Raw genomic sequence first — 26,797 nt, forward strand, 5'->3', positions numbered from 1 at the left:
CCATTCAATGGAAAAAAGACAGCATCTTCAACAAATGGTGCTGGTCCAACTGGATGTCCACATGCAGAAAAATGAAAATAGATCTATATTTATCACCCTGCACAAAACTAAAGTCCAAGTGGATCAAAGACCTCAACATAAAACCAGATACTCTAAATCTGTTAGAAGAAAAAGTGGGGAACAGCCTAGAACTCATTGGCACAGGAGACAACTTCCTGAACAGAACACCAACAGCACAGGCTCTAAGAGCAACAATCAATAAATGGGACCTCATGAAACTGAAAAGCTTCTGTAAAGCAAAGGACACTGTCATCAAAACAAAACGCCTGCCTACAGATTGCGAAAGAATCTTCACTAACCCTTTATCTGACAGAGGACTAATATCGAGTGTATACAAAGAACTAAAGAAGCTGAAAAGCAGCAAACCAAGTAATCCAATTACAAAATGGGGAACAGAGCTAAACAGAGAATTCTCTGTAGAGGAATATCGAATGGCAGAGAAACACTTAAAGAAATGCTCATCCTCATTAGCCATCAGGGAAATGCAAATCAAAACGACCCTGAGATATCACCTTACACCCATCAGAATGGCCAAAATAAAAAACTCAAGGGACAACACATGCTGGAGAGGTTGTGGAGAAAGGGGAACCCTCCTCCACTGCTGGTGGGAATGTAAACTGGTACAACCACTCTGGAAATCCAAGTGGTGCTTTCTAAGACAATTAGGAATAGTGCTTCCTCAAGACCCAGCTATACCACTGCCAGGTATATACCCAAAGTTTGCTCAAGTACACAAAAGAGATATTTGCTCAACCATATTTATAGCAGCTTTATTTGTAATAGCCAGAACCTGGAAACAACCCAGATGTCCATCAATGGAGGAATGGGTACAGAAATTGTGGTATTTTTACACAATGGAATACTACTCAACAATCAAAAAGGAGGAAATCATGAAATTTGCAGGCAAATGGTGGGATCTGGAAAAGATCATCCTGAGTGAAATATCCCAGAAGGAGAAAGACAAACACGGTATATTCTCACTTATATAGATCTATAAGATATGATAATCATAATGAAATCTATACACCTAAAAAAGATAATCAAGAGAGCGGACATGGGGTAAGATTATCAATCCTCGTTTAGAAAGACAGATGGGTTGCGCATTGAACATTAACAGGAGTCTACTGAGTGCATTTGAAAAACTCTAACTAGCAGTGTTTTCAAAGCAAAGCCTCATGACCAAACCTTTGGCAGAGTACAGGGAATCATAAGAAAGAAGGGGAGTTAGTCTGATGAGGAAAGGATAGGAGCTCCACAAGGACCAAATATATCTGGGCACAGGGTCTTTTCTGAGACTGACATGCAACCAAGGACCATGTATGAATGTAACCTAGAACCTCTGCTCAGATGTAGCCTGTGGTAGCTCAGTAACCAATTGGTTTCCCATAGTGAGGGGAACAAGGACTATTTCTAACAGGAACTCAATGACTGGCTCTTTGGCCTCCCCACCCCCCAAGGGAGGAGCAGTCCTGTTAGGCCACAGAGGAGAGCTTTGCAGCCAGTCCTGAAGATACCTGATAAAACAGGATCAGATGAATGGGGAGGAGGTCCCCCCTATCAGTGGACTTGGCAAGGGGCACGGTGGAGATGAGGGAGAGAGGGAGGGACTGGGAGGGAATGAGGGATCAGGACACGGCTGGGCTACAGAGTTAGTAAAACGTAACTGATAAGAAAAAAATAAAATTCAAAAAAAATGAGCTTTCATATTATTCTGGCAACTGATGGCTCTGAATATATTGTGTAGCTGGAAATTTGCAGAGTAAACGGAATTTCTTCTACATTTGCCATTTATTCATACGTTTCAGCACATCAACATCAGAATTCAAACAGTAGATACTTTGGCGCCTTTCCCACTCTTACCTCAGAAATCTTAGCAGGACAAACCTTCCATAGAATCAGGGCATCTGTTATGATGGAATCTCAAAGACGAAACTGATTGCTTGCATCTAAATTCTATCAGTTGGTTTACACCATCTATGTATCCAGATGAGTTGGTAAAAAATTAGCATTCATTTTGTTTTTATCCTTTCCTCTTGTCTTCCTTTCTTTTCATTTTGTCAAGTTTAATTAATTGTCAGTTTATTTGTTTGTTTGCTTGTTAGTTTGTTTACATATGCTCTCAATCTGTAGCTTATGCTGATCTTAAGCTTATGACAGTCCGCCTATCTCTACCTCTTAAGTTCTGGGATTATAGATGATAAAAATATTCTTTTAAGACTAAAAGTTTAGTTGAGTATTATGGATCATGCATGTAACTCTGAAATTCAGGAAGATCATTTAGGGCAGCTTGTGCTACAAAGTGAATTGCAGAACAGCCTGGAGAATGAGAACCTGCCTAAAATATAAAACCAAAAAGAAGAACAATGGGAGGAAGAAGGTCATGAAAGTTATTTTTGTGTAAAATCTGATGAAAAAAGGATAAATAGTATACCTATTTGGCTGTTGATAAGCAAATACAAGAAAATTTCTTATTCAAGTCTGTTCAACTTAGGTTAATTTAACTTCTAGCTAGAGCCACATTTATGTAGCAGGACTGATAGGTCAACAGAAAGGAGACCAGCTGGTTTTGAAATTATTTTCTAAACATTGGGCCATAGTAGATTAATATTTGAACTGTTAAATAATAAGGAGTTACTGAAATGATAACACGGTGATGCTACACATATACACACGCATATTCAACATGTATAAACACATCACATGTTAAGTTTTATGAAACAAAATACAGTATTTTTCTAATATCCATGTATATTTCAAGATTTCTTTTAATTCTTATAACTAATTGTTCACTTGAGTTATTTGGTGACTTTACTTTGAGTTCTAATTTTGCTGAAAAGCATGATATTTTTATAAAACAACTTAAGCAATTACATTCTCTGGATGACTTTCTGAAAGTAGATGATGTTACTGGAACAGACAAGACCATACAAATAGACTCCATTTGCTGGAGTTGGGCAATCATTGGTATGGTTTCCTATTGATGGTTACTAATGTTTATTATTGATTTAATTTTCAGTTAATCAGCAGTTATTCTTAAACCAGCTGTATACCCAAATCACCACACAGAGCCTGGGATTTATTTATTTAACCTAGAGCACAATGCTGGGCAACAGTTAGTCTATCCTAAACCTCCAAGCCTGCACAGTATCCTACCATTCAGATTTCAACCATTATACTTGCTGTTAGTCATATCTTAGGTCCAGTTCATCTCTCCACGTGGTTCCAAGATCTTTCTTGCCAACTCTGCTCTCCTCTCTTCCAACTCAATTCCTTCTCCTCCCCTCTCCAGCCAGGATGTCCCACCCTATATTCTCCATTGTAAAGCACTGGTTTGTTGGTTCTTTAATTGACAATATAGAGAACAAATGGTGGCCTGTTTACACAAACTTAAGACATCTAAGCATCACCATGTAAAGTCCAGATTGAAACCAGATAGTGGGGTAGAGAAATCAACATTTGAATAAACAAGGATAAATTGTATACGTTCCAAAAGAACATTATACCAACAGTTTCCATTCTTTTCTGTTTTATTTCCACAGAGAAGTGAGAAAAGCTCTAATTTGCTTTCTCTAGAAATTCCCTCTATATATAAGGGCTACTTTTGAAAGCAAGTTAAAATCTCAGGGTGAATACATATATGAATATGTTTGTTTGTTTTGTTCTTATATTGTAATGAGGTAGAAATTGGCCTGCTTAAACCTATGTAGTCCAAAGACACAATGCATTTATTGCACAATGCAATAAACCATTGCTACCTTCAGTCATTGGATTCCTCTATGGAGGACCAGGTGGTGAGCATGGAAATTTTTCTGCATGAAGCTATGAGGGTTATCCAAGAGGCCAGGCTGTCATGCTAAAAATAAAGTGACAAGGTTGCTACCTCATCTGCCCTCTGTGGTTTTAAACCATGTTCTCAAATACCCGAGGCCCTGTTTCTTCTGGCCGAGCCTGTCTCCTGGCTCTGCTCTGTCTCCTGAACCCTGTGAATTGGTTGTTGGGACCTGGCTGTGATATTGATTGCTTGGCAGAAACTTTCCAAATATCAGGTTTGGCTGTGTTCTCCGCCTGACACACTCACAGAACACTGAGATATTTGACTACACACATTTCTAGCCTAGAGTGCTTGTGTTCCTGTGGCTTCTTCCTCAGGCAAGACATCTATTAGAAGAGACAAAACATGTCACACTCCATGGGAAGATATTTCCATTGCTTGAGAAATAGCTCAAAGTCTATGCTGCCTTTAAAACTGGTCTACAAAATGCAGAACACACCAGAAGTGCATCTTCTATAACACAAAAATAAAACTGTTTTCAGAAAGTGCTCTGTAAAGCAACTTGACTCACTCAGTCAAGGTAATAGCTTTTACATTTTGTTATTGCTTTTTTATTTGTTTATTTTTACTATAAATAACAAAAATATTGATAGTTTAAAAAAGATATTGCCAGATTGGATGATGCACACCTGGAACTTGGGAAAGTAAGCCAGGCAGAAAGATCTTGAGTTTGAGATCACCCTGGCTTCAAAAATACACCAACCAACAGTGAAGGCAAGGAGCCACTGCCCCTGGGCATAGGCCAATGGAAAGAAAGCAAGAGATGATAGGTGGAACAGGAGACAATTTTTAGCATGCTCACCCATGCCTTCACCCAGTTACTCCATCATTAAACCAGTGAACCATTCTCTTTCCTGACTCTGAGATCTTTGAGAGCTCCATGGCCAGCAAAGCGATGATCTTTTGAAGGCAAGAAGGCAGTTTGGTTCAACAAGATGAAGTAAGTGGTGTTAGCTCAAACTTTGGGAATCTGACCCCAAGTAGTTTACTTTAGACATATTTAAGCAGACCACAATTTGGTGACAGCTTATGCTAGTGATAATTAACTCACTACCATGTTCACAATAAAGGATACATGATTATCTTTGAGGAACAAAGTAAGCTACAAAAGATCAGTCATGAACACAAAAAACAAAACAAAACAACAACTATAAAATATATATGGGTCCTAACAAAAATACTGACCCTTAAAATGTAAGGGTTGTCTTGGATGTTATTTTAATTTTATTATTGTTGTGTCATTTAATTATACTGAAAATAAAGCTAGATCCTCTGTCTATACCAGATATGCTTTAATATGATCTTACATTTTACTTCTGAAATAGGATCCCAACAGCAGAAATTAAAGAAAAATATTAGCATCCCTTGCAAACTTAAGTCACAGGGAAACATATTTCTATCCTTTTGTGGCTGTAAAAATATTTAACCATTACCACTGTAGAGCTAGCCAGTAGGGTTAACAGTTTCTAAAAGCTCACATATCTCCTTTGAAATTCACTCTCAGACATGACACTCAGTATCAAGAAAGCTCTGCTTTAAAAATAATTTATACTATCAAAGTAAATATTGTATACATGAATACTCTGAACTATTCACAGAAAAATCTCCTTTTAAATGAAGCCTATAGAAATTAAAAATAGTTTCTTTGCACAATTGAAGAAAATGTAAGAAATATTTTTTGTTTATTTGTTTTTTTTTTTTGCTTAATGTTTTTTGAGTGGTTTGCAGAAATGGAGATACAGTTATAATGACTGTGTTTTGAGAAATTTTGGAGAATAATTCAATATGTTAGAAGTTCAATAACTATATAATAGTTAATGAAAGGAGTAAGAAATACAATTTTTTATTTTATTATGTATACAATGTTCCACCTGCATGTACAGCTGAGCACCAGAGGAGGATATTAGATCACATTATAGATAGTTGTGAGCCACCACGTCGTTGCTGGGAATTGAACTCAGGACCTGTGGAAGAGCAAGCAATGCTCTTAAACTCTGAGCCATCCATCCAGCTTCTAGAAATACAATTTTATACATGGAATTTTATGAAACTTTGGTATTGGCTTCTGTAGAAAATTTCCCCATTTCCTTGCTGGAAAGGGGCTTCTACTCCAGTGTTCATGACTTCCAGGAAGTTCTAGGAAACTTTCAGCATTCATTCTTTTGGTAAACAGTTAAATTTGGATTTCTCTTATTGTATTTTAACTTGTACATTTTCTCTAATATTTAGAGGTGACATGTTTAAAAATTGTTTGGTCATATTGTTATGCCATGTTTAGTTGATGTCCATGGGAAGCCTGGTTTTTTTCTGAGGGGAGGCAGATGGGCTGGATCAGGGGGAGAGGGATTATGTTGAGGCAAGACTACGTGGGGAGGTAAGAGAGGAAAAACTACAGTTGGGATGTAATGCATGAGAGAAGAATAAAAAACAGTATGTTTGAGGAAGTATAAAATTGAAATAAAATAACAAAAATTAAAAAAAAAAACTTAGCTAACAAAATACAGAGGCAACTACTTTTATAAGAGAAATTCTATGAGGTAATTTTATTATATGGTGACCTGTTTCTCCCCTATCTATCAAAAAGAAAAGTAATAATAAGTAGCTACTTTTAATTTTTATTTAATAGAAACACTAAGCAATTGTTGAAAATGTTTCCATAAGAATAAAAATTCTCTTCATCAGTATAAAGACCTTAGCTTATTTTGTATCTTCCTCATCTTTGTAAATATTTGCATCATTTCTCCAGTGGAACTGTGTTCCTGGAAATTCCTTTCCTAGTAGCCTGAAATTAAAGAGCTCCTTACTCCAGACATCTGCATAGTAGATTGTGCCAAAAGCCCCTTGGTTGCATTGTAGCTTCTTTCTGACATTAAAATGTGTTCTTCCTAGCTAATCCTTAAAATTCTAGCACTGTAATAGAAAATGGAAGTAACTTCTGTACAGGCACTAAAATGCCTATGACCAGATGGGAATGTTCTAAATTATGTCCATACTGAGTATTTCATCACGTACTCTTCATTATGAGAACTTGTTTTCTTAATTTCAAAACCATTCTGCATGGAAGAACTGATCATTGTGGTTTTCTTCATTGTATGTTATACTCAATAGAATTTTAGACCACATATCTATATTCTATGTTACTTGGCATGATGACCTTCTAAGTTCTTTACATTTCCTAAATATAAATAGACAAGAATTCACTCATTTTGTGCTCAGTTTCAGTCATCAAATATATCCAAATTCATGGCACCCTGTGCCATGTATCCTGACAGATACACAGGTACAATACAAATTAAGTACACAAGATACCTTTTTTTAAATTTTTATTTTCATTAATTACAATTTATTGATTTTGTATTCCCCCTGTAGCTCCTTCCCTCCTCTCCTCCCAATCCCACCATCCCTGCCCATTCTCCACCCATGACCCTCCCCCAGTCCCCTGATCTGAAGGAAGACCTCCCCTTCCTTCAGATCCTAGTCTATCTGGTCTCATCAGGAGTGGCTGCATTGTCTTCCTCTGTGCCCTGTTAGGCTGCTCCCCCCTCAGGGGGAGGTGATCAAAGAGCTGGCCAATCAGTTCATGTCAGAGGCAGTCCCTGTTGCCATTACTTTGGAACCCACTTGGACACTGAACTGCCATGGGCTACATCTGTGCAGGGGTTCTAGGTTATCTCCATGAATGAACCTTGACTGGAGTATCAGTCTCAGAAAAGACCCCTGTGCCCAGAATTTTTTTTTTGGTTTTCTTGTTCTCCTTGTAGAAATCCTGTCCTCTCCAGGTCTTACTATTTCCCACTTCTTTCATAAGATAAGATGCCTTTTTATTTCTTCCCTAGACATTTGGCCAAAGGAAAAAGGTTGTTGCTATATATTTTAAGCAGATAGCTATCACTAGCTACAAAAAGAAACTTTGACTGTTTTCTCAGATATGGAATCAAGACTTTAAATATATAGGCTTTTATGTTAGCAAATGGAACTTACTATCATATGCTTTTTTTTTTTTTTTTTGACTGTGAAAGCTTTTGAAACCTGGGACCCACTATCCATCAACTTGTTTGTTTTTCTTCTTTCTCTTTTTTGTCTTACTGAGGGATAAACTATGTAAGAAACCTTAAGAAAGGATATTTCAAATCTCATGACATCTGTGCTGATTTCAATGAAAATGACCCCCTCATAGGGAGCACTACCTTTGAAAAAGCCTAACATCACAAATCTGATGATATCATCTCTTACATAGTGGGTCCTAGTCTAGCTGTGTTATAATAAAACAGAAAACATATAGGAAATAGAATCATGCTTACATTAAAAAGCTGAGTTTGTTATGTAATCAAGTCTTCCTAAACATGCTTATATGTCTGTTACCAACTAAGTAGATGAAAGAATATTAAGTAAAACAGGGAAGACACATGAAGGCTTTCACCCTAAGTGATATTCCTTCTATGTGGATTCCAAAGAAAGGAGAGAGGAAAAGTTATCTGCAGGAGTAAAAATCATAATAGTTTCTAATAAGCCCTTGTATTCTGAGGGGAACCTGTGTAAAGTCCTGTGGTGTCCACAAGCATCTTCGGGTCACAGAGTGCCTTTCAACATTATCTCTGAGTGTGTGGCCCAGGGACAACTCTGGCCAACTCAGGATTTTAACACATATGCTTATATAAGCATTGCCATTTATAGTTTGAAATTATTTTTAATTTAATTTAATTTTATTATATTTATTAATTACACTTTATTCACTTTGTATCCCCCCCTGGGTTTCCTCCCTCCTCCCATCCCAATCCCTCCCTTCCTCCACCCTCTCCAGGCATGTCCTTCCCCAAGTCCACTGATAGGGGAGATCTTCTTTTCCTTCCTTCTGATCCTAGTCAATTAGGTCTCATCAGGAGTGGCTCCATTGTCTTTTTCTGTAGCCTGGTAATGCTGCTTTCCTCCTCATGGGGAGGCAATTAAAGAGCAGGCCAATCAGTTCATGTCAGAGACAGTCCCTGTTCCTTTTACAATGGAAACTACTGGGATACCGAACTGCCATGGGCTACATCTGTGCAGGGGTCTTAGGTTATCTCCATGCATTCCTTGGTTGGAGTATCAGTCTCAGGAGAGACCCCTGTGCTCAAATTTTTTGGTTCTGCTGCTCTCCTTGTAGAGTTCCTGTCCTCTCCAGATCTTACTGTTTCCCACTTCTTTCATAAGATTCCCTGCACTCTGCCCAAATGTTGCCCATAAGTCTCAGCACCTGCATTGATAGTCTTCAGGGCAGAGCCTTTCAGAGGTCCTCTGTGTCAGGCTCCTCACTTCTTCCCTCTTTTCTCCTTCTTCTGATGTCCATCCTCTTTGCCTTTTTGGATAGGGATTGAGCATTTTAGCAAGAGTCCTCCCTCTTGATTAGTTTCTTTAGGTGTACAGATTTTAGTAGGTTTACCCTATATTGTATGTCTATATGATTGAGTATATACCGTGTGCATCTTTCTGCTTCTGAGATAGTTCACTCAGAATGATATTTTCCAGATCCCACCATTTACCTGCAAATTTCATGATTTCCTTGCTTTTTATTGCTGAGTAATATTCCATTGTGTAGATGCACCACAATTTCTGTATCCATTCCTCCACTGAGGGGCATCTGTCTTCAGGAGGTATCTCCAGCCCTGATCTCAAGCTGTACTATAGAGCAACAATACTAAAAACTACAAGGTATACTGGCATAGAAATAGACTGGTGGATCAATGGAATTGAATAGAAGACCCTGACATAAATCCACACACTTATGGACACCTGATTTTTGACAAAGATGCCAAAACCATTCAGTGGAAAAAAGACAGCATCTTCAACAAATGGTGCTGGTCTAACTGGATGTCTACCTGTAGAAAAATGCAAATAGATCCATACTTATCACTCTGCACAAAACTGAAATCCAAGTGGATCAAATACCTCATTTCAAAACCAGACACACTAAACCTCTTAGAAGAAAAAGTGGGGAAGAGCCTTGAACTCATTGGCATAAGAGACAACTTCCTGAACAGAACACCAACAGTACAGGCTCTAAGAGCAACAATAAATAAATGAGACTTCATGAAACTGAAAATCTTCTGTAAAACAATCTTCTGTAGTCAGAACAAAATGACTGCCTACAGATTGGGAAAGGATAATTACCAACCCTATATCTGACAGAGGACTAATATCCAGTATATATAAAGAACTAAAGAAGTTAATCAGCAACAAATCAAGTAATCCAATAGAAAAATGGGGAACAGAGCTAAACAGAGAATTCTCAATAGAGGAATTTCGAATGACAGAGAAACACTTAAAGAAATGTTCAACGTCCTTAGTCATAAGGGAAATGCAAATCAAAACAACCCTAAGATTTCACCATACCTATCAGAATGGCAACCTGTCCAGCAAGTGATAACACATTCTGGAGAGGTTGTGGAGAAAAGGGAACCCTCCTCCACTGCTGGTGGGAATGTAAACTTGTACAACCACTTTGGAAATCAATGTGGTGCTTCTTCAGACAACTAGGAATAGCACTTTCTCAAGATCCAGCTATACCACTCCTAGGCATATACCCAAAAGAGGCTCAAGTACACAATAAGGACATTTGCTCAACCATATTTGTAGCAGCTTATTTGTAATAGCCAGAAGCTGGAAACAGCCCAGATTCCCTGTAGTTTGAAAATTTTTACATGAATATTACATTTGGGGCTTTTACTCAAACACCAGGCAAAGCTGCACACAGCCTTAACACTGTCTGTGCCGTTAGCCTACTTCATTCATTTTCAGTTTCAGCTTTTGAAGAGACATTTTCAGTTTCAGCTTAGTTTTTGAAGAGACATTTACCTAGGCCTACTTTTACTTGGTGACAACCAGTACAGTGTGAAGATGTAAAATAGATCTCAGCTGTGTTTCACCATCTATTGAACTCTCTTAACTTCCCAGGTGGATAAAGGAGAGTTTTTGATGAGACCTTTTTCACTAAAGATTGCTAGAGCTGTAGCCTTTCTCCTCTGCTTGGTCCAAAATCTCCTTTCTCTACTTCTCATGAACTACACTCTTAGCTGCCTGAACCCTAGCCCTTTTTATTCTCTTATTTTAATTTTGAGACAATGCTCAACTATCTAGTGCAAAGTGAGTTAGAACTCATGATTTTTATGCTTCATTTGTCCTCACTTAATTCTTTTTGGTATATTTTGATTTGTTCTTTGATATATTTATACATGGCTACAATATATTTTGGTCATATCTACATTTACTCTAGTCTTCTAATCCCCTTCTTTATTTTCCTCTCAAATTTATGGATGTTTGTTTTGCTTTTAAGAACCATTTGGTCTACTTAGTGCTGCTATGTATACATCATTAGAATATGGTCAGCCTACTAGGGGACACACACACCAAATAAGCTTCTGTTCCCTCACCAGAAGCTATGGACTGCCAGGAGCTACTCAGCTGTTGTTAATTATTTGGGCCATGAAGCACCCTTTCTCTTTCATTCCCATTTCTGTTTTATTCTCTTTTATCATTTCACTTTCTACCTTTAATTTTCCTTTCTTTTTCTCTCTTTCATTCTTTCAACATAGGCTCATATGTATCTAACTAGGTAGGGCTAGCACTTCCCAAATGACCAAAAAGAATTTTGAAATTTTACCTGCATGCCTCCACTTTCCAAGTGTTGGAATTACAAATATGTAAGACTGGGTGACACTTTTTTAAATTAAATTTTTATTTTTTATATTAATTACAGTTTATTCACTTTGTAGCCTAGCTACATCCTCCTCCCTCATTCCATCCTAAGCCCATCCTCCCTCCCTCATCTTGTCCCATGCTCCTCTCCAAGTCCACTGATAGGGGAGGTCCTGCTCTCCTTCTGTCAGACCCTAGCTTATTAGGCCTCATCAGGACTGGCTGCATTTTCCTCCTCTGTGACCTGGCAAGACTGCTTCCCCCTCAGGAGCCAGCCACTGTCAGAGACAGTTCCTCTTCCCTTACTAGGACACCCACTGGGATACTGAGCTGCCATGGGCTACATCTGAGCAGGGGTTATAGGTTATCTCCATGAAGGGTCCTTGGTTGGAGTATCAGTCACTTTTAGGCAGTGATGAGGAATAGAACCCAGAGCTTTCCGCAAGATTTACTTCATTTTGTCAGCATATTTTAGAGTTTCAGTATTTGCTTATTAATAAGTTTCTGAGTTAACTTTGCATAGAGAAGGAAAAAAGCAGTCAGAGCCATTAAAAGTCTTCTATCTCCAGGAAAATATGATTTTTGCTTTGGAGGACAGCGTTGATTCCTGTTGCCTGTTGGGAATCTACTGAGACCCAGCTGTGCTTCCACCATTGGTTCTACAGTCCATCACTAGGGGATACGTGTCTGAGAGATGTGGTTTCTCTGCTTTGGTATACTGATCTCAAACTGTGGGTAATTTCTAGACTCCTTCATGGTTTGTAGACTTTTTTGTAAAAAAGTATTTAGAATGGTTTTTATAGAAGATGGGATTGCAAATGTGTCACTCTGAATACTGACATACACAGATACTTGCATTCTTACATAAATCTCACTCCACATAGTATTTGTAATCTGGATGGAAGAACAAAACAGTGACAGTAGCATCAATGAATATTTGCTATGGGGCCCTGGCAGAAAGACAGCACAGAAATACAGTCTCACAACATTTCCCCCACCCTGAATCTCACCCATTATTTTCAGTTTGCTGTCACATATATTGTTCTCAGAGACACTGGTTGAACAGTGCATAAAAATTTGAACAGTCTTTAGGGAACACTAAGAAGAATGTATCATTACCATCTGTCATCTGTGTTTTACGGTGGTAAAGATATATTAAAGGCCACCATGATTCTTGCCATTCTGCATCAGAGATAGTTTTGATAGATTTAGCTTTTCCTCTTTCTTAGTCTGAGGGAGCTTGAACAGTGCATAACACAATTAGACAATTACGATTAGCTTAGAATACAATTAGTTGCATTTCAAGTCAACTGTTTGAGATGTTATCTTTTAGACTTCAAGGTAATTCGTGACTCATTCAAAATTGTTTGCAATATCTAATTTTATCAATAAGGAAATGAATGAATGGTCAATGCAACTGAGCAGTCTGAATTTAGATCGCTGTGCTACCACTGAGCTAATGCTCTCTATTTAAAGAACTTGCTACCCACTGTGGTTTAGCATGATAGTTAGCTGCTTAATATATAGTGATGATGGAATGGCATTTAAAGACAAGAGTCATTTCAGCGTAAGGTGTTACGCTCAGGTTTAGAACTGGGTTATAGAATATCAAGTTTGAGTTTTCATTTGAAAGCATAGCTTGGCCATAGAAACTTTCCTGAAACTTTTCTCATCTAAAGATTGGATGTCCCTTTTGACAGTAACCACTTTTGTTGGCAAGTTCTTGTCCTTCAATTTAATAAACTTGACTTTTAAGTATTGTTTTTACAAATAGATGCAGCAATTCTCCATACCCTATGCCAAATCCCCCTTATTGTTAATATTTCACAGTGCTGTCATTTGTTTGTTAAAACTAATGGGTTACAGTAAGTGTGTGTGTGTGTGTGTGTTTTAACTCATGAATGTTACAAGTGACATTTAAAAATATATAACTAATTGGGAGTATTTTCCCTTCTGCTAGAGGAGACTTATTGATAAATAAGTGATTAAAGTGTGTGAAATATCAGTTAAAAAACCCAGGCCCAGATGCATCCTTTTGAAGACCTTCCCTCACAAAAGTCTACTTTATTTTTTTCCGTGTAACTGACAAACAGCCTCAATTCATAGCTCCTCAGTAAAGCAAATGTACAATTTAGAAACCATGTTTTCTGTAACTAGGTGAAGAAAATATGAGCTAATAATAAATACTTAGGGGATAAAGAGATAGCTCAGTCTATAATGTAGCTACTGTGGAAGCCTGAGGACCTGGGTTTGACCAGAACCTACATAAAAGAGCTGAGAATGGTGGTTCATATTTGTAATCCTACTGGTATAGCAACAGAGATGAGATTGTAGTTCCTTTTTCACCTACTCTTGCTTACTTGACAAGTAGCAGACCAGTAAAACCCTGTCTCAGAAAGCCCTTTCTTAAATGTGGGTAGTGCCTGAGGAACAACACCTGAGATTAATCTTGCCTTTCTATGTGCATAAACCCCCACACAAACACAGACACACACATACCAAATGTAGTATGCAATATGTGTTTACTCAAACCATACACTATGGCAAACAGACCACTTTGCCTTGTACCCACTGATGAAAGCATTTAGCATAAGATTTTTCAGTGTCCATAGCAGCCTATAAAATGACCTGTGGAATGACAATTTAAGAATAGCTGGATTAGCAGGCCAAGATTATTTAGGAGGCTAAAAGCTTAGAATCAACTGAGAAGCAGAAAAGATGTGAATACAGACAGCATAAAGTGCAAATGTTATTTCAAGTGATCATTGGGTATGATGCTAACATGGGGACTGGCATATATTTGGGGAGTTGAGTGTCACTGAGGGAAATTAGGATTAGGTGGTTGGTTTCACTTTGCAAGTTCATCTCTCCAGAATTAGTATCAGACTTTGGAGCCAGAGGTTGTTGGTTTACAGTGCATCAACACTTTCATGGTCATCAACGTCTTGGAAACACTAATGTGCTATGACAAGCCTGGGATGCCTTGAGAGTGGTGTCTGCTGACTGACTGACTACACATGCTATGAATTTTCTATACATATCCTGAAACAGTGTATGTCTTTAATAAATATTCACACAAGAGTTCCACATATGTTATATCACTGATTTTGGTACCGGGTATTGAACTACATAATTCTTTATAAACACAGCCATGTTTTCAATTTGCTGCTGAACTGAACAGAGCGATTTGACACCAGCATTCTGTATACTTTTTTCAGAATGTATACCAAAGGATTCATACTATTTTTTAAATAAAGAAATAAATATAGTAGGAAAACAGGACCTAAAAAAAAAATACAAAACAGCTAAGAGCATGTATCCTCTGTCTTTATTTAAACAAAAAAAAAATACTGCATAGAAATGCTATAAAAAGAGGTTAACATGTTATCAAAATTCCCCCAGGGAAGCAGTCATTTCAGAAAATTTGTTTTATGCCTATTCTCCTGAAAAATAGTTTCTAACTGTACTTGTGAATTTTCTGAAGCATCAACTAACTTTTTATTTTAATGTGTGAAATAAATTGTGGTCATTTTTGCCATATGTCAGGATTAATTCACAATGCTGGCTAGCTGCTGCTATATTTATTAGCAGAATGCCATATTAGTGATGTGTTTCTAAGAAGGGAAAGATGACGCCATGGTTTCCTAACACTTTCTCCTATGCTGTTTTCAATACAGAGAGTACCACAGTGACACCAGTAATATCAACAACAAGTGTCCAAATGCAGAAGATCAGTTCAGGAGCAACTGAGATCACCTCTAAAGTAGAAAAAAGCCCCACAGCAGCAGCAGCCGCTGGCAACAATTCACATCCTTCCACAGAGACTGAGGAAGAAAAGGCAAAGAGGTTGCTTTATTGTTCGCTATGCAAGGTGGCTGTGAACTCTGCCTCACAGCTGGAGGCTCATAACAGTGGTAAGATGCAGGCCTTTTCTTTTTATCTCAACTGCTCTGCAATTATCTTCCTCTGAACAGATTAGATTTTTTACAGCAGGGAAACCTGTGGTGACAGAAAACTGACAGTTATTATATGGAATTTATCAGCCAGTAAAACATAAAAATGACTTGCAAAATATTATTATGTGGGAACAAAGGAAGATTTCTAAGGCTTGAGGTCAGGTTGTGAGTGTGTGTGTTTAGTATTTATGTGCTTCCTACCAGTGTTGCCTTACAAATGAAGCTTCTAACCCAACCATAGTGTTGCTAAATCCTAGGCATAGTTCTTATTGTGATTTTTTTTTTAATGGTAAAATATGTCTGAGCAAAATCTGTATGATGTATTCAAATGTACTTCATGAAGTTTTTTATTATGTACACCAGCAAAGCATTAATTATTTGACTGAGGCACAGTACAGACTGTGGGACCAATTGTCAGAAACATGGTTCAAGCCTGTTTCTCGTGTAAAGTACTTTTAAGAGAGTTATTTCTGTCTTTAATTATGTATATGAATGTTTTCGTGAGTATGTACACATGAATGTGGATAAAATATGTTAAAGCCTCTTGACCTGGAATTATTGGGGTTTGGGAACTGGGAAGTAAACTCAGCTCAGTTACATGCTTGTCTTAGCTAGAGTTAGAATTGCTGTATGAAACACCATAACAAATACTAACTTGGGAACAAAAGTGTTTATTTGGCTTATACTTCCACATCACTGCTCATCATTGAAGGAAGTCAGGAGAGGAATTCAAATAGTGCAGGAACCTTGGAGGCAGGAACTGAAGCAGAGACCATGGAGGGATGCTGTTTACTATCTTGCTCCTCATGGATTGCTCAGTGTGCTTTTTTATAGAAAAGAGGATGACCAGACCAAGGATGGTATCAGCCACAATGGGATGTTCCTCTCCCATCAATCACTAGTTAAGAAAATGATCTGCTGCCTGATCTTCTGAAGGCAAGGTTCCCTCCTGTCAGATGCTAATAACTTGGGTCAGGTTGAGATAAAACCAGCCAGCACGATGATATTTATTGCTGAGTCATTTCTCTAGACATTTTATTAACTCTATTTTAAGATAAGCTCCATTGTGTAGTGCTAGCTGGCATACAACTTACTTTGTTGACCAAGTTAACCTCAAACTCACAAAGATCCATCTGCCTCTCCTCTTCCCCTTGAGTGTTGATATTAAATGAGTGAATTACTACGCTCAGCTTAAATACCTTTTAAAACAGAAAGAAGCAAACCCCAATATGCAGGATCAGGAAACAATTGGCCTTTCAGTTATGATTCCATTGAGTTGCTTCCTGTGTTTGTATGTGTGAATACATACATACATATATATATATATATATATATATATATATATATATATATATATGTTGCATACACATACATACACATGTGTGTACAAAACGTACATGAAGGTACACATGTATGAAATATATACACTTATGTCTCTTTTTATCTGTGTATGCATACTTAAAAACAATCTTTTCTCTAAAACCTTAGTTGATTGACAAAAATCAACCTTATGCTACATTTCCGACATTGGAGCCAGGTTTGTGAACGGATATAATGAATGGAGAATCACCGTGTTTCATGCCTTAATTTCACGTTGCTGATGTAAGTTGCACCACTGGCCAGTGATAGTGCTACACAGGTGATATTTGAGTGTTGACTTCATGTTCTGAGAAGGGAAGGCAAACGGAGCATACTTCCTTTAGTTGCAGTCAGCAGCATTCATGAGTTTGTAAACAGAGACTCACAGACACTCTTCCTGTTCCAAGTCAGCATATACATCATGCTAGTCTACCTTGATGCTCAGACATCAAGAATAATAAACACCATCAAAACTCATTTATTCCCACAAAATTTGATCATTCAATGTAATGATAGAGGATTACATTCATTTTAAATTTGGTAAGATTTATAATTCAACCTTGCCTTTGTGGTTTGAAGTTATAAATTTATAAGGTTTTGGGGCATCTACAATTCTCTTAAGAAATATTTGATTTAAGGGCAAAAGAACCATATTTCATTATATCACATGAGGATATTATTTGTTATTATTATTTTTTTAATTTTTATTTTTTACAATTTATTTATTTTGTATACCAGCTGTAGTCCCCTTCATCATCCTCTTCTCATACCATGCTCCTTCCCCAGTCCACTGATAGGGAGTTCCTCCTCTACTTCCCCCTGACCCTATCAAGTCAGGAGGACCCTATGCCCCTGAGCCTATCAGGTCTCATCAGGACTGGCTGTGTTGTCTTTCTCTGTGGCCTTGTAAGGCTGCCCCCAACTCACGGGAGGTGATCAAAGAGACAGCCACTGAGTTCATGTCAGAGACAGCCTCTGTTTCCCTTACTAGGGAAACCCATTTGGACACTAAGCGTCCATGGGCTACATCTGTGTAGGGATTCTAGATTACCTCCATGCATGGTTCATGTTTGGAGTATCAGTCTCAGAAAAGACCCCTGTGCCCAGAATTTTGGTTCTGTTGCTCTCCTTGTGGACTTCCTGTCCCCTCCAGGTCTTTCTATCACCCCTTCTTTCATAAGATTCCTTGCACTCTGCCCAAAGTTTGGCTATGAGTCTCAGCATCTGCTTTAATACCCTGCTGGGTAGAATTTTTCAGAGGCTCTCTGTGGTAGGCTCCTATCTTGCTACTTGTTTTCAACCTCTTTCCATGTCCATCCTATTTGCCTTTCTGAATGAGGATTGAGCATCTTCCTTAGGGTCCTTCTTCTTGCTTAGCTTCTTTAGGTGTACAGATTTTAGCATGTTTATCCTATATTGTATGGATAAAACCCACTTATAAGTAAGTATATACATGTGTGTCTTTGTGCTTCTGGTATACCTCACTCAGGATGATCTTTTCTAGTTCCCACAGTTTGCCTGCAAATTTCATGATTTCCTTGTTTTTAATTGCTGAGTAGTATTCCATTGTGTAAATGTACCACAGTTTCTGTATCTACTCATCAGTTGAGGGACATCTGGGTTGTTTCCAAATTCTGGCTAATACAAATAAAGCAGCTAAGAACATCGTTGAGCAAATTACCTTGTTGTGTACTTGAGCCTCTTTTGGGTATATGCCTAGGAGTGGTATAGCTGGATCTTGAGGTAGCACTATTCCTAATTGTCTGAAAAAGCACCAGATTGATTTCTAAAGTGGTTGTAGAAGTTTACATTCCCACCAGAGGATATTATTTTTATATTCCAGTTATGTGTACTTATTTCCAATTTGCATCTCAAAATGCCTCCATGAAAGTATAAATATGTACCTATCCATGCAAATCACACAAGAACTCCAAGGCTTTCTTTCACCTTCAACCTGGACAGGCATTACTTTGGAAGAAGACAGAGAAAGAACCCTCAGTGTTCCTTTGCTGAGACAGCTGAGGATGGTTTCAAGCATCTCATCTGAAAGATTGAAGAAGTGAATATGTGGCTCTTGTTCCTCATGTTCCTTTACTGGATAGTTCCTTTTAGACTAGCAGCCTGTGCTGACCACTACAGCTAATTCTCTGCTTGACAAACTTTGAGTTTTCTTTCTCCTTTAATTTTCCTTCACGAATAAGAAAATGTTTCCATTTGGAAAGTGCCATCAAAGTCCCTTATGTGTTGCCTTACACTTGAACTTGAAGGCTGTGTCAAGACTAGAAGCGGCAAAGGAAGAAGACAAAAATGACCAGTAATTTCTGATTCTTTCTGAAACACACTGCATTTGATCTCAGACTGGCTCAGTTTTTGTTAACTGCAAGAGTATTAAGAAGCCACAGTGTCTGGGATTTATCCACTGTGCATTTAAGAGGATGCAGTAATGTCTACATCCACAGTCCTGCTGCTTGTCCACTCATGACTTACTTCTGGAGCTTTTGCTTGCAATCTTTTGTAGAGAAATATAAGAGGTGGGTGTAATGAAGAAAGGTTCCAAATATGGCATACTCCTGCCAGGAATGCTTGCAGAGTTGAAATATTCAACCTAAGATCGTTGTGGTGTATTTTAGCTTGATTTATTAGAGTAGTTGATTCAGGGACCTGACAGCAAATAAATGTTAAGAGAGTAGAGGAACCAAAGCTTGGGGACTGGGAACAAGAAATGAAGAAAGAAAAACAGACAATACAAATTGCTTTATTTAGCCAATTTTCAATTTGTATTGCTGCAGTGACCTGGCAAAAATGTTAATTAGGAGCATTGGGCTAGAAAAATGGCTCAGTGCTGGAGAGTGTTTGCTGTTCTTCCATAGGAGAAAAATTTAGTTCCTAGTACAAGTTGGTGAACTTCCAGTTGCAGGGAATCCAATGAGTCACTCACATGCAAGTACACACACACACACACACACACACACACACACACACACACGTAGAATAAAATGAACATATTTTTGCTTTTCAGCTATCTTTGACAAAATGAAATATAATAAGATAAAACAATAATTATTGTATCAAAAGCAGGCACTAGAATCAAAGACCCACTTGTTCATAAACTCAAGAATCCCATTAAAAATACTCAACTGAAAGGTATAGTATCTATGCAGAGGAGCTGATATAGAACCATGCAGGACCTTTGGATGTTTCTATGGTCTCTCTGAATTTTTATGAGCTTTGTTCAGTAGATTCAGAAGGCCTTGTTCTCCCCATGTCCTCCATCTCCTTTGGCTCTTACGATCTTTCTGCCTCCTCTTCAGTAGGATTCTCTGAGCTGTGAGGGGAGGGATTTGATGGAGATATCCCATTTAAAGCTGTGTGTTTCAAGGATTCTCTCTCTGCATATTGTCTGCCTATACAGTCTTGGCATTTATTTCTGTCTGCTACAGAAAGAAGTTTCTCTAATGACTAAATAAGTTACTGATTTATGAACATAGCAGTATATATTTGGAGATCATTTATCATTTTTTTGATACTGTTTTTTTTTTCTTTTTCTTTTATTTTCCAATAATGTTTGGTTTTACCCTAGGTCTCTGAGCTATCTAGTGCCTGGTTCTTGTCACCTAAGAAATAACAAGTATGGGTTCCAGGTTGTGGAGTGAACTTTAAGTCAAATCAGACATTAGTTTGCTATTCTCACAGTCTTTGTGCCATCATTGTCATAGCATAACTTGCATACAGAACAGATTATAGGTCAAAGATTTTGTGGCTGTTTGGCATTTACTTTTCTTTTCCTTTGGTAAACTACAGAATACATTTTCACACCAAGAAAATAGAATATAGTAAAGGCTTCATGTATGCACCAACTTGACTTTTTCATACTCAGTGAGTTGTGTGGGAGATGTATTTGGCAATGGGGCCAAGTGTCAGTTTGTGGAGAGCAACAGCATATGCTCTTTGGGGATGCAAATGAGACCTCCTTGGCCAACAACTCAATTGAATGCAAACCAGTCCCAGTACTGGAATTCTTGTTTGGTAACAAGAGAGGGCCAATTGAGAATCTGTATACCGTATTATTAGGAGACCTAATTAAGATCTCCTTCATATATTTTAGAAAGTTTCCACTACACTAGATTTCCATATCGTCCCTTAAATGCCCCTCAATTCCAGATATACCTTCCTGCATTCCCTTCATCAACTCTATCACCCCTCCCGCTACGCACCAGATCTTCCCATTCCTGTCCTTACCCACTCCCAGTCTACTCATACAATTTATTCTGTTTCCCCATTCCAGTGATATCCATGTGTCGCCCTTAGTCCCTTCCTTTATCTAACCTTTCTCAGTCTATGGATTGTATATTAGTTATTAGAATAAAATAAATCTTTATATCAAACCTTAGTTGTGGCAGGGGATGTTAATCAGTCAGATGCTGTGATTTAGTTCCCAGAACTAAAAAATCTTCATTTTACATGTAACCCTCTTTTTGGATGGAAATAAAGAATGACAAAATTCAGAAATAAACTAACTCTAATGGTGATTTATAATCTTTATAACTATTGTGTTACAATTTCATATTTGTCATCTACTGTGCCATTTCTAAATGGATGCAGTACTGGAGGGATTAAGAGTAAAACTCCCACTAAGCAGAGCCCTTAGAACTGCCAGGTGTTTAAAAAAAAAAATCTGTAGCTGGATTTGTGTGTCTAGACCCCAGATTTATGCCCACTGAAGTAGTGTTCCTTTTCCTATTGGAATAAATGATTTTTTAAAAATTTTAATTGTTTAATTATTTTGTTAATTAAAGTTTATTCATTTTGTATCCCAACTGTAGTCCCTTCCCACATCCCCTCTCAACTTCACCCTCCCTTCCTCATCTCCTCCCATGCTCTTCCACTAATCAAGTTACAGAGGAGGTCCTCCTCCCCTTTGTGCTGACCCTAGCCTATCAGGTCTCATCAGGAATGGCTGCATTGTCTTGCTCTGTGGCCTGGTAAGGCTGACCCATCCCTCTCAGGGGGAGGTGATCAAAGTACCAGCTACAACATTCATGCCAGAGACAGCCCCTGTTCCCCTTACTAGGAAACCCAGTTAGAGACTGAGCTGCCGTAAGCTACATCTGTCCAGTGGTTCTAGGTTATCTCCATGCATGGTTCTTGGGTTAGGGTTAGGGTTAGGATGGCCATTTTCACTATGTTAATGCAACCTATCCATGGGCATGGGAGATCTTTCCATCTTCTGATATCTTCTTTAATTTCTTTCTTCAGAGACTTGAAGTTTTTTCAAACAGGTCTTTCACTTGCTTGGTTAGAATCATCTCAAGGTACTTTATGTTATTAGTGGCTATTGCAAAGGGTGTAGTTTCCGTAGTTTCACTAATTTCTTTCTCAGACCTTTTGTCTTTCGTATACAGGAGGGTTACTTTTTTTTTGAGTTAATTTTGTATTCCGCCACTTTGTTGAAGGTGTTTATCAGCTGAAAGAGTTCTCTGGTTGAATTTTTGGGGTCACTCTTGGATATCATTTGCAAATAGTGATATCATTTGCAAATAGTGATACTTTGACTTCTTTTCCTTTCTGATTTGTATCCCCTTGATCTCCTCTGGTTTCTTATTGCTCTAGCTTGGACTTCCAGTACTCTGTGGAAGAGATACGGAGAGAGTGGGCAGCCTTGCCTTGTCCCTGATTTCATTGGTTTGCTTTAAGTTTCTTTCCATTTAGTTTGATGTTGCCTATAGGCTTGCTATATATTGTCTTTACTATGTTTAGGTATGTGCCTTGTATCCCTGATCTCTCCAAGACTTCAAACATGAATGGATATTGGATTTTGTCAAATGCTTTTTCATCATCATATAGATGATGATGTGATTTTTTTCCCTCCAGTTTGTTTATATGGTGGATTACATTGATGGATTTCTGTATATTGAACCACCCATGCATTCATGGGATGAAGCCTGCTTGGTGTTGCTGGATGATATCATTTATGTGTTCTTAGTTTCAGTTTGCAAGTATTTTATTGGGTATTTGTAAATCAGTATTCATAAGACAGATAGTTCTGAAGTTCTCTTTTTTGTTGCATTGTGGTTTAGGTTTCAAGGTGACTGTGGCCTCATAGAATGAGTTTGGTAATATTCCTTCTGGTTCTATTTTGCAGACTATTTTGAAGAGAATTGGATTTAGCTCTTGAAGGTGTGGTAGATTTCTGCATTGACACCATCTGGCCTTGGGATTTATTTTTTGAAGGGAGACTTTGATGACTGATTTTATTTCTTTGGGAGGTATGGGACTATTTAATCTATTTATCTGATCTTGATTTAATTTTTTAAATTTTAGGAAGTCTCTAATTTCTTTTTTCATTTATTCCCGGACCAAGCTGTCATTGATTAGAGAATTGTTTAGTTTTCATGTGTATGTAGGTTTTTTTGTTACTTCTGTTGTTGGTGAGGTCTAGTTTAAGGTCATGGTGATCTGATAGGATATAGAGTTTATTTTATCTTCTTGCATCTGTTGAGGCTTGCTTTTTGCCTAACTATATGGTCAGTTTTTGAGAAGGTTTCATGAGGTGCTGAAAAGAAGGTATACTCTTTTGAATTTGGGAGAAAGGTTCTGTAGACAAAGGTCCATTTGCCTTAGGACCTCTGTAAGTGTCATTATTTCCCTCTTTAGCTTCTGTCTTGATGATCTGTCCCTTGGTGAGAGTGGAGTGTTGAAATCTCCCACTATTAAAGTGTTGGCATCATTGTGTGATTTAAGCTTTTATAATGTTTTGTTTACAAATTCACTGGCTCTTGTATTTGGGGCATAGATGTTCAGGATTGTGATGCCTTCCTGGTGTATTTTTCCTTTGAGAAGAATGATGTGCCCCTCTTCATATTTTTTTATTAATTTTGGTTGAAAGTCTATTTTATTAGATATTATGATAGGTGCTTCAGCTTGTTTTATGGGTCCATTTCATAGAAAAACATTTTTGCAGCCCTTTACTCTGATATCGTGTTTTTCTTTGTTGCAGAAAAACATTGTTTTTTTTAATATTGTTGTTTTTCTTTGTTTCTTGGATGCATCAGCATGTTGCATCCTTTTCCCCAACCATTCTGTTTGTCTATGTCTTTTTATTGGAGAGTTGAGTCCATTGACATTAATAGATAATAGTGACCAATGAATGTTAGATCCTTTTATTGTAGAGTTCGTGGTGTTCCTGTTTCAATGCTTGTTTTCTTTTAATTTTTTGTTGTGAAGTTATCTACATCCAATATATTCATGGGTGTAGTTGATATAGTTAGATTGGAGTTTTCCTTCTAGTATCTTCTCTAGGGATGGGTTCCTGTATAGATATTAAGTTTAGTTTTGTCAAGGGGTATTTTGTTTTCTCCATCTATGTTGATTGAAAGCTTTGCTGGGTATAGTAGTCTGGGTTGGCATCAGTGGTCTCTTAGAGTCTGCATGACATCTGCCCAGGCTTTCCAGGCTTTCACAGTTTCTGTTGACAGGTCTGGGGTGATTCTGATAGGTCCACTGTTATATGTTACTTGACCTTTTTCCCTTGCTGCTTTTAACATTTTTTCTTTGTTCTGTAAATTTAGTGTTTTGACTTTTATGTGACATGAGAAGTTTCTTTTCTGGTCTAGTCTATTTGGTGTTCTATAGGCCTCTTTTATGTGTATGGACATGTCTTTCTTTAAGTTGAGAAATTTTCTTCTATGATTTTCTTGAAAACATTTTCTGGACCTTGGAGTATGGAATCTTCTTTTTCATCAATTCTTATTATTCTTAGGTTTCACCTCTTGATGGCATCCCTGATTTCTTGGATGTTTTGTGTTTGGAACTTTTCCGATTTTACTTTTTCTTTGAGAGATATATCAACTTCTTCAATTGTAACTTCAGTGTCTGATATTCTCTCTTCCATCTCTTGTATTCTCTTGGTGATGCTTACCTTTGTGTTTCCTGATCTTTTCTCCAAGTTCTCCAGCTCCAAGGTCTTCTCTGTTTGTGTTTTCTTTTTTAATTCTAATTCTGTTTTCATGTCTTGCACCATTCCCTTCATCTGTTTGAATGTGTATTCCTGTCTTTCCCTGATGGCCTCTATTTTTTTTTTTTTTGTTTGTTTGTTTGTTTGATCTCTATATGCATCTACTTCTGCCTGTATTTGTTTGGCTTTATTTTCTTTGAGAGATTTTTTTTTCATTTCTTCTTTATGTACTTCTAATAACTGGATAAACATAGATTGGAATCATTTTCCTGTGTTTCCGATGAATTAAAATATCCATTGATTTTTGAGGTTTTTGTTGAAGCCATGATGTCCTTATTTTTGTTGGAAGTGTTCTTATGCTAACCTCTAGCCATCTGCTTATCTGTAATCTTTGCTCTTTGTTCCTGGAGTCTGTATTTCAGACTGGGTCAGTCTGTCTCTGGTGTCTGGGGTATTCCTCAGGAAGATGAGAGAAGTCCACCAGTTCAAGAGTCGATGTTGGTGTTTCAGCTGTAGCTAAGGGAGGAAGGTCGCAGGCTCATGTGTGCAAGAGCAGGGGTGTGCGTGTAAGCATGCCTTGAAGGACAAGGTGCTTGAGCATGTAGATGCCTGGAAAGGTGGAGCTTAAGCATAAGTGGAGTTGCTGGCACCTTTTGAGGGCACAAAATGTGCATACATAGGTTCCCTGAATGCCTCAGTGACCTATAGGCCTTTTGTTTTGTCCTCCCGGTATTCAGATCTGTCTTGGCTTCAGGAATTGTTTGCCTGGATTCCACTGGGAAACCCACAGAATAGGGGCTTCAATGTTGGAAAAGCTTTCTTCAAGATCTCTATGTTGCCCACAGTGGGGGTGTGGGTGGGAAGGATCCAATGTCTGGCTGCTAGTGAAAACAGATTCTGGATCTGGGACTCTGCATGCACTCACTTGAAGGAACACTCACTTGCTAGCAGGCATAATCAGAAAACACAGGGGTTCCTCCTGTTCTCTACTCTCAGATTCTCTACTTGTTTGGCCACCAGGCAGGAAGACCCATACTTGAGGCAGCCTTCTCTGTCTCAGTCACTGAGCATGGAGATCCTACCTGGGGCAGCTGCTGCCTGTCATAGCTGCAGACATAGAAGGCTCATACAGCTGCTGCCTTCTCTACCTCCTAGGTCACCGAACTTGGGAGGGCAGTGCTTGGGGCAGAGGGCATTGTCTGCTGCCTCCATCAAATAGGAAGGCCCATGCTTGAGGCAAGGGTAAATGGAGGAGTGGTCTCAGGCCCTAGAGACATCCACAGGTGACTTGGTCCAAACTGGCCCAGCTCACTGGTTAACCCCTCTTGCCCAGGAAACCTGGCTTCAGCTGCCCCACTACTCAGCAATTTGTTGTTTTGGATCCTGTGCACTTCAGATAAGGTGTGCACTATTCGCCACCATCTTGGACTCCCCAAAATTGATTTATTCTAAATTGACTCTGGTAGCCTGACTACCTCCCAGCCATGTACCTATTACCTGTCTTCTTGTCTCTCCCTGGCTAATGTAAATCCATCTTTTTCCCCAAGGCAACACCTCTATGGTGACCCCCTCCTCATGGATTTGACTATCAGAGATAACTGGAGAGTAAGTTTTTACAACCTTGAGACAGCATATTCCTCAATAACAATGACAATACTAGAATCTGTTAGCATTTAGCACCCTTCTGGGACAGCAATCAAAAAAGGAATGTACAGAGACACACCTTAATATAGTGTGGGATGAAGGTCACTTCTACATTCTCCCCTAGTAACCTCATCCACTGTTTCAAAGTTAGGCCAGGAGGATTGTGCATGGTTATTCACTGATAGTCTTAGAGCTGCAGGCTTACAGTGCTACTTCATTGCAGATTGCTAGCTCATTTAATGATGTGTTTGTTTTTCTTCTAATTTTTTTTATGTACTCAAGAGAAAGCCTTACTCATCCTGCTTCTCTTTACTGCCCCTTTTT

The 26,797-nt window shown here is 38.3% G+C and overlaps 1 protein-coding gene across 4 annotated transcripts in view; it reads left to right on the forward strand.

The window, feature by feature from the left end:
• Znf385d (zinc finger protein 385D) overlaps positions 1–26,797 on the forward strand; it is a 416,968-nt gene that overhangs the window by 367,590 nt on the left and 22,581 nt on the right. For all 4 annotated transcript variants that reach the window (XM_055599063.1, XM_055599064.1, XM_055599066.1 and 1 more), the window contains one exon: positions 15,238–15,474. In XM_055599063.1, coding sequence (XP_055455038.1) covers positions 15,238–15,474 — 237 coding nt within the window. The remainder of the gene's footprint in view (positions 1–15,237; positions 15,475–26,797) is intronic.

This window comes from Psammomys obesus, unplaced genomic scaffold (genome assembly GCF_907164565.1).
Source record: "Psammomys obesus unplaced genomic scaffold, mPsaObe1.curated_primary_1811, whole genome shotgun sequence".
NCBI classification, from domain to species: Eukaryota; Metazoa; Chordata; class Mammalia; order Rodentia; family Muridae; genus Psammomys; species Psammomys obesus.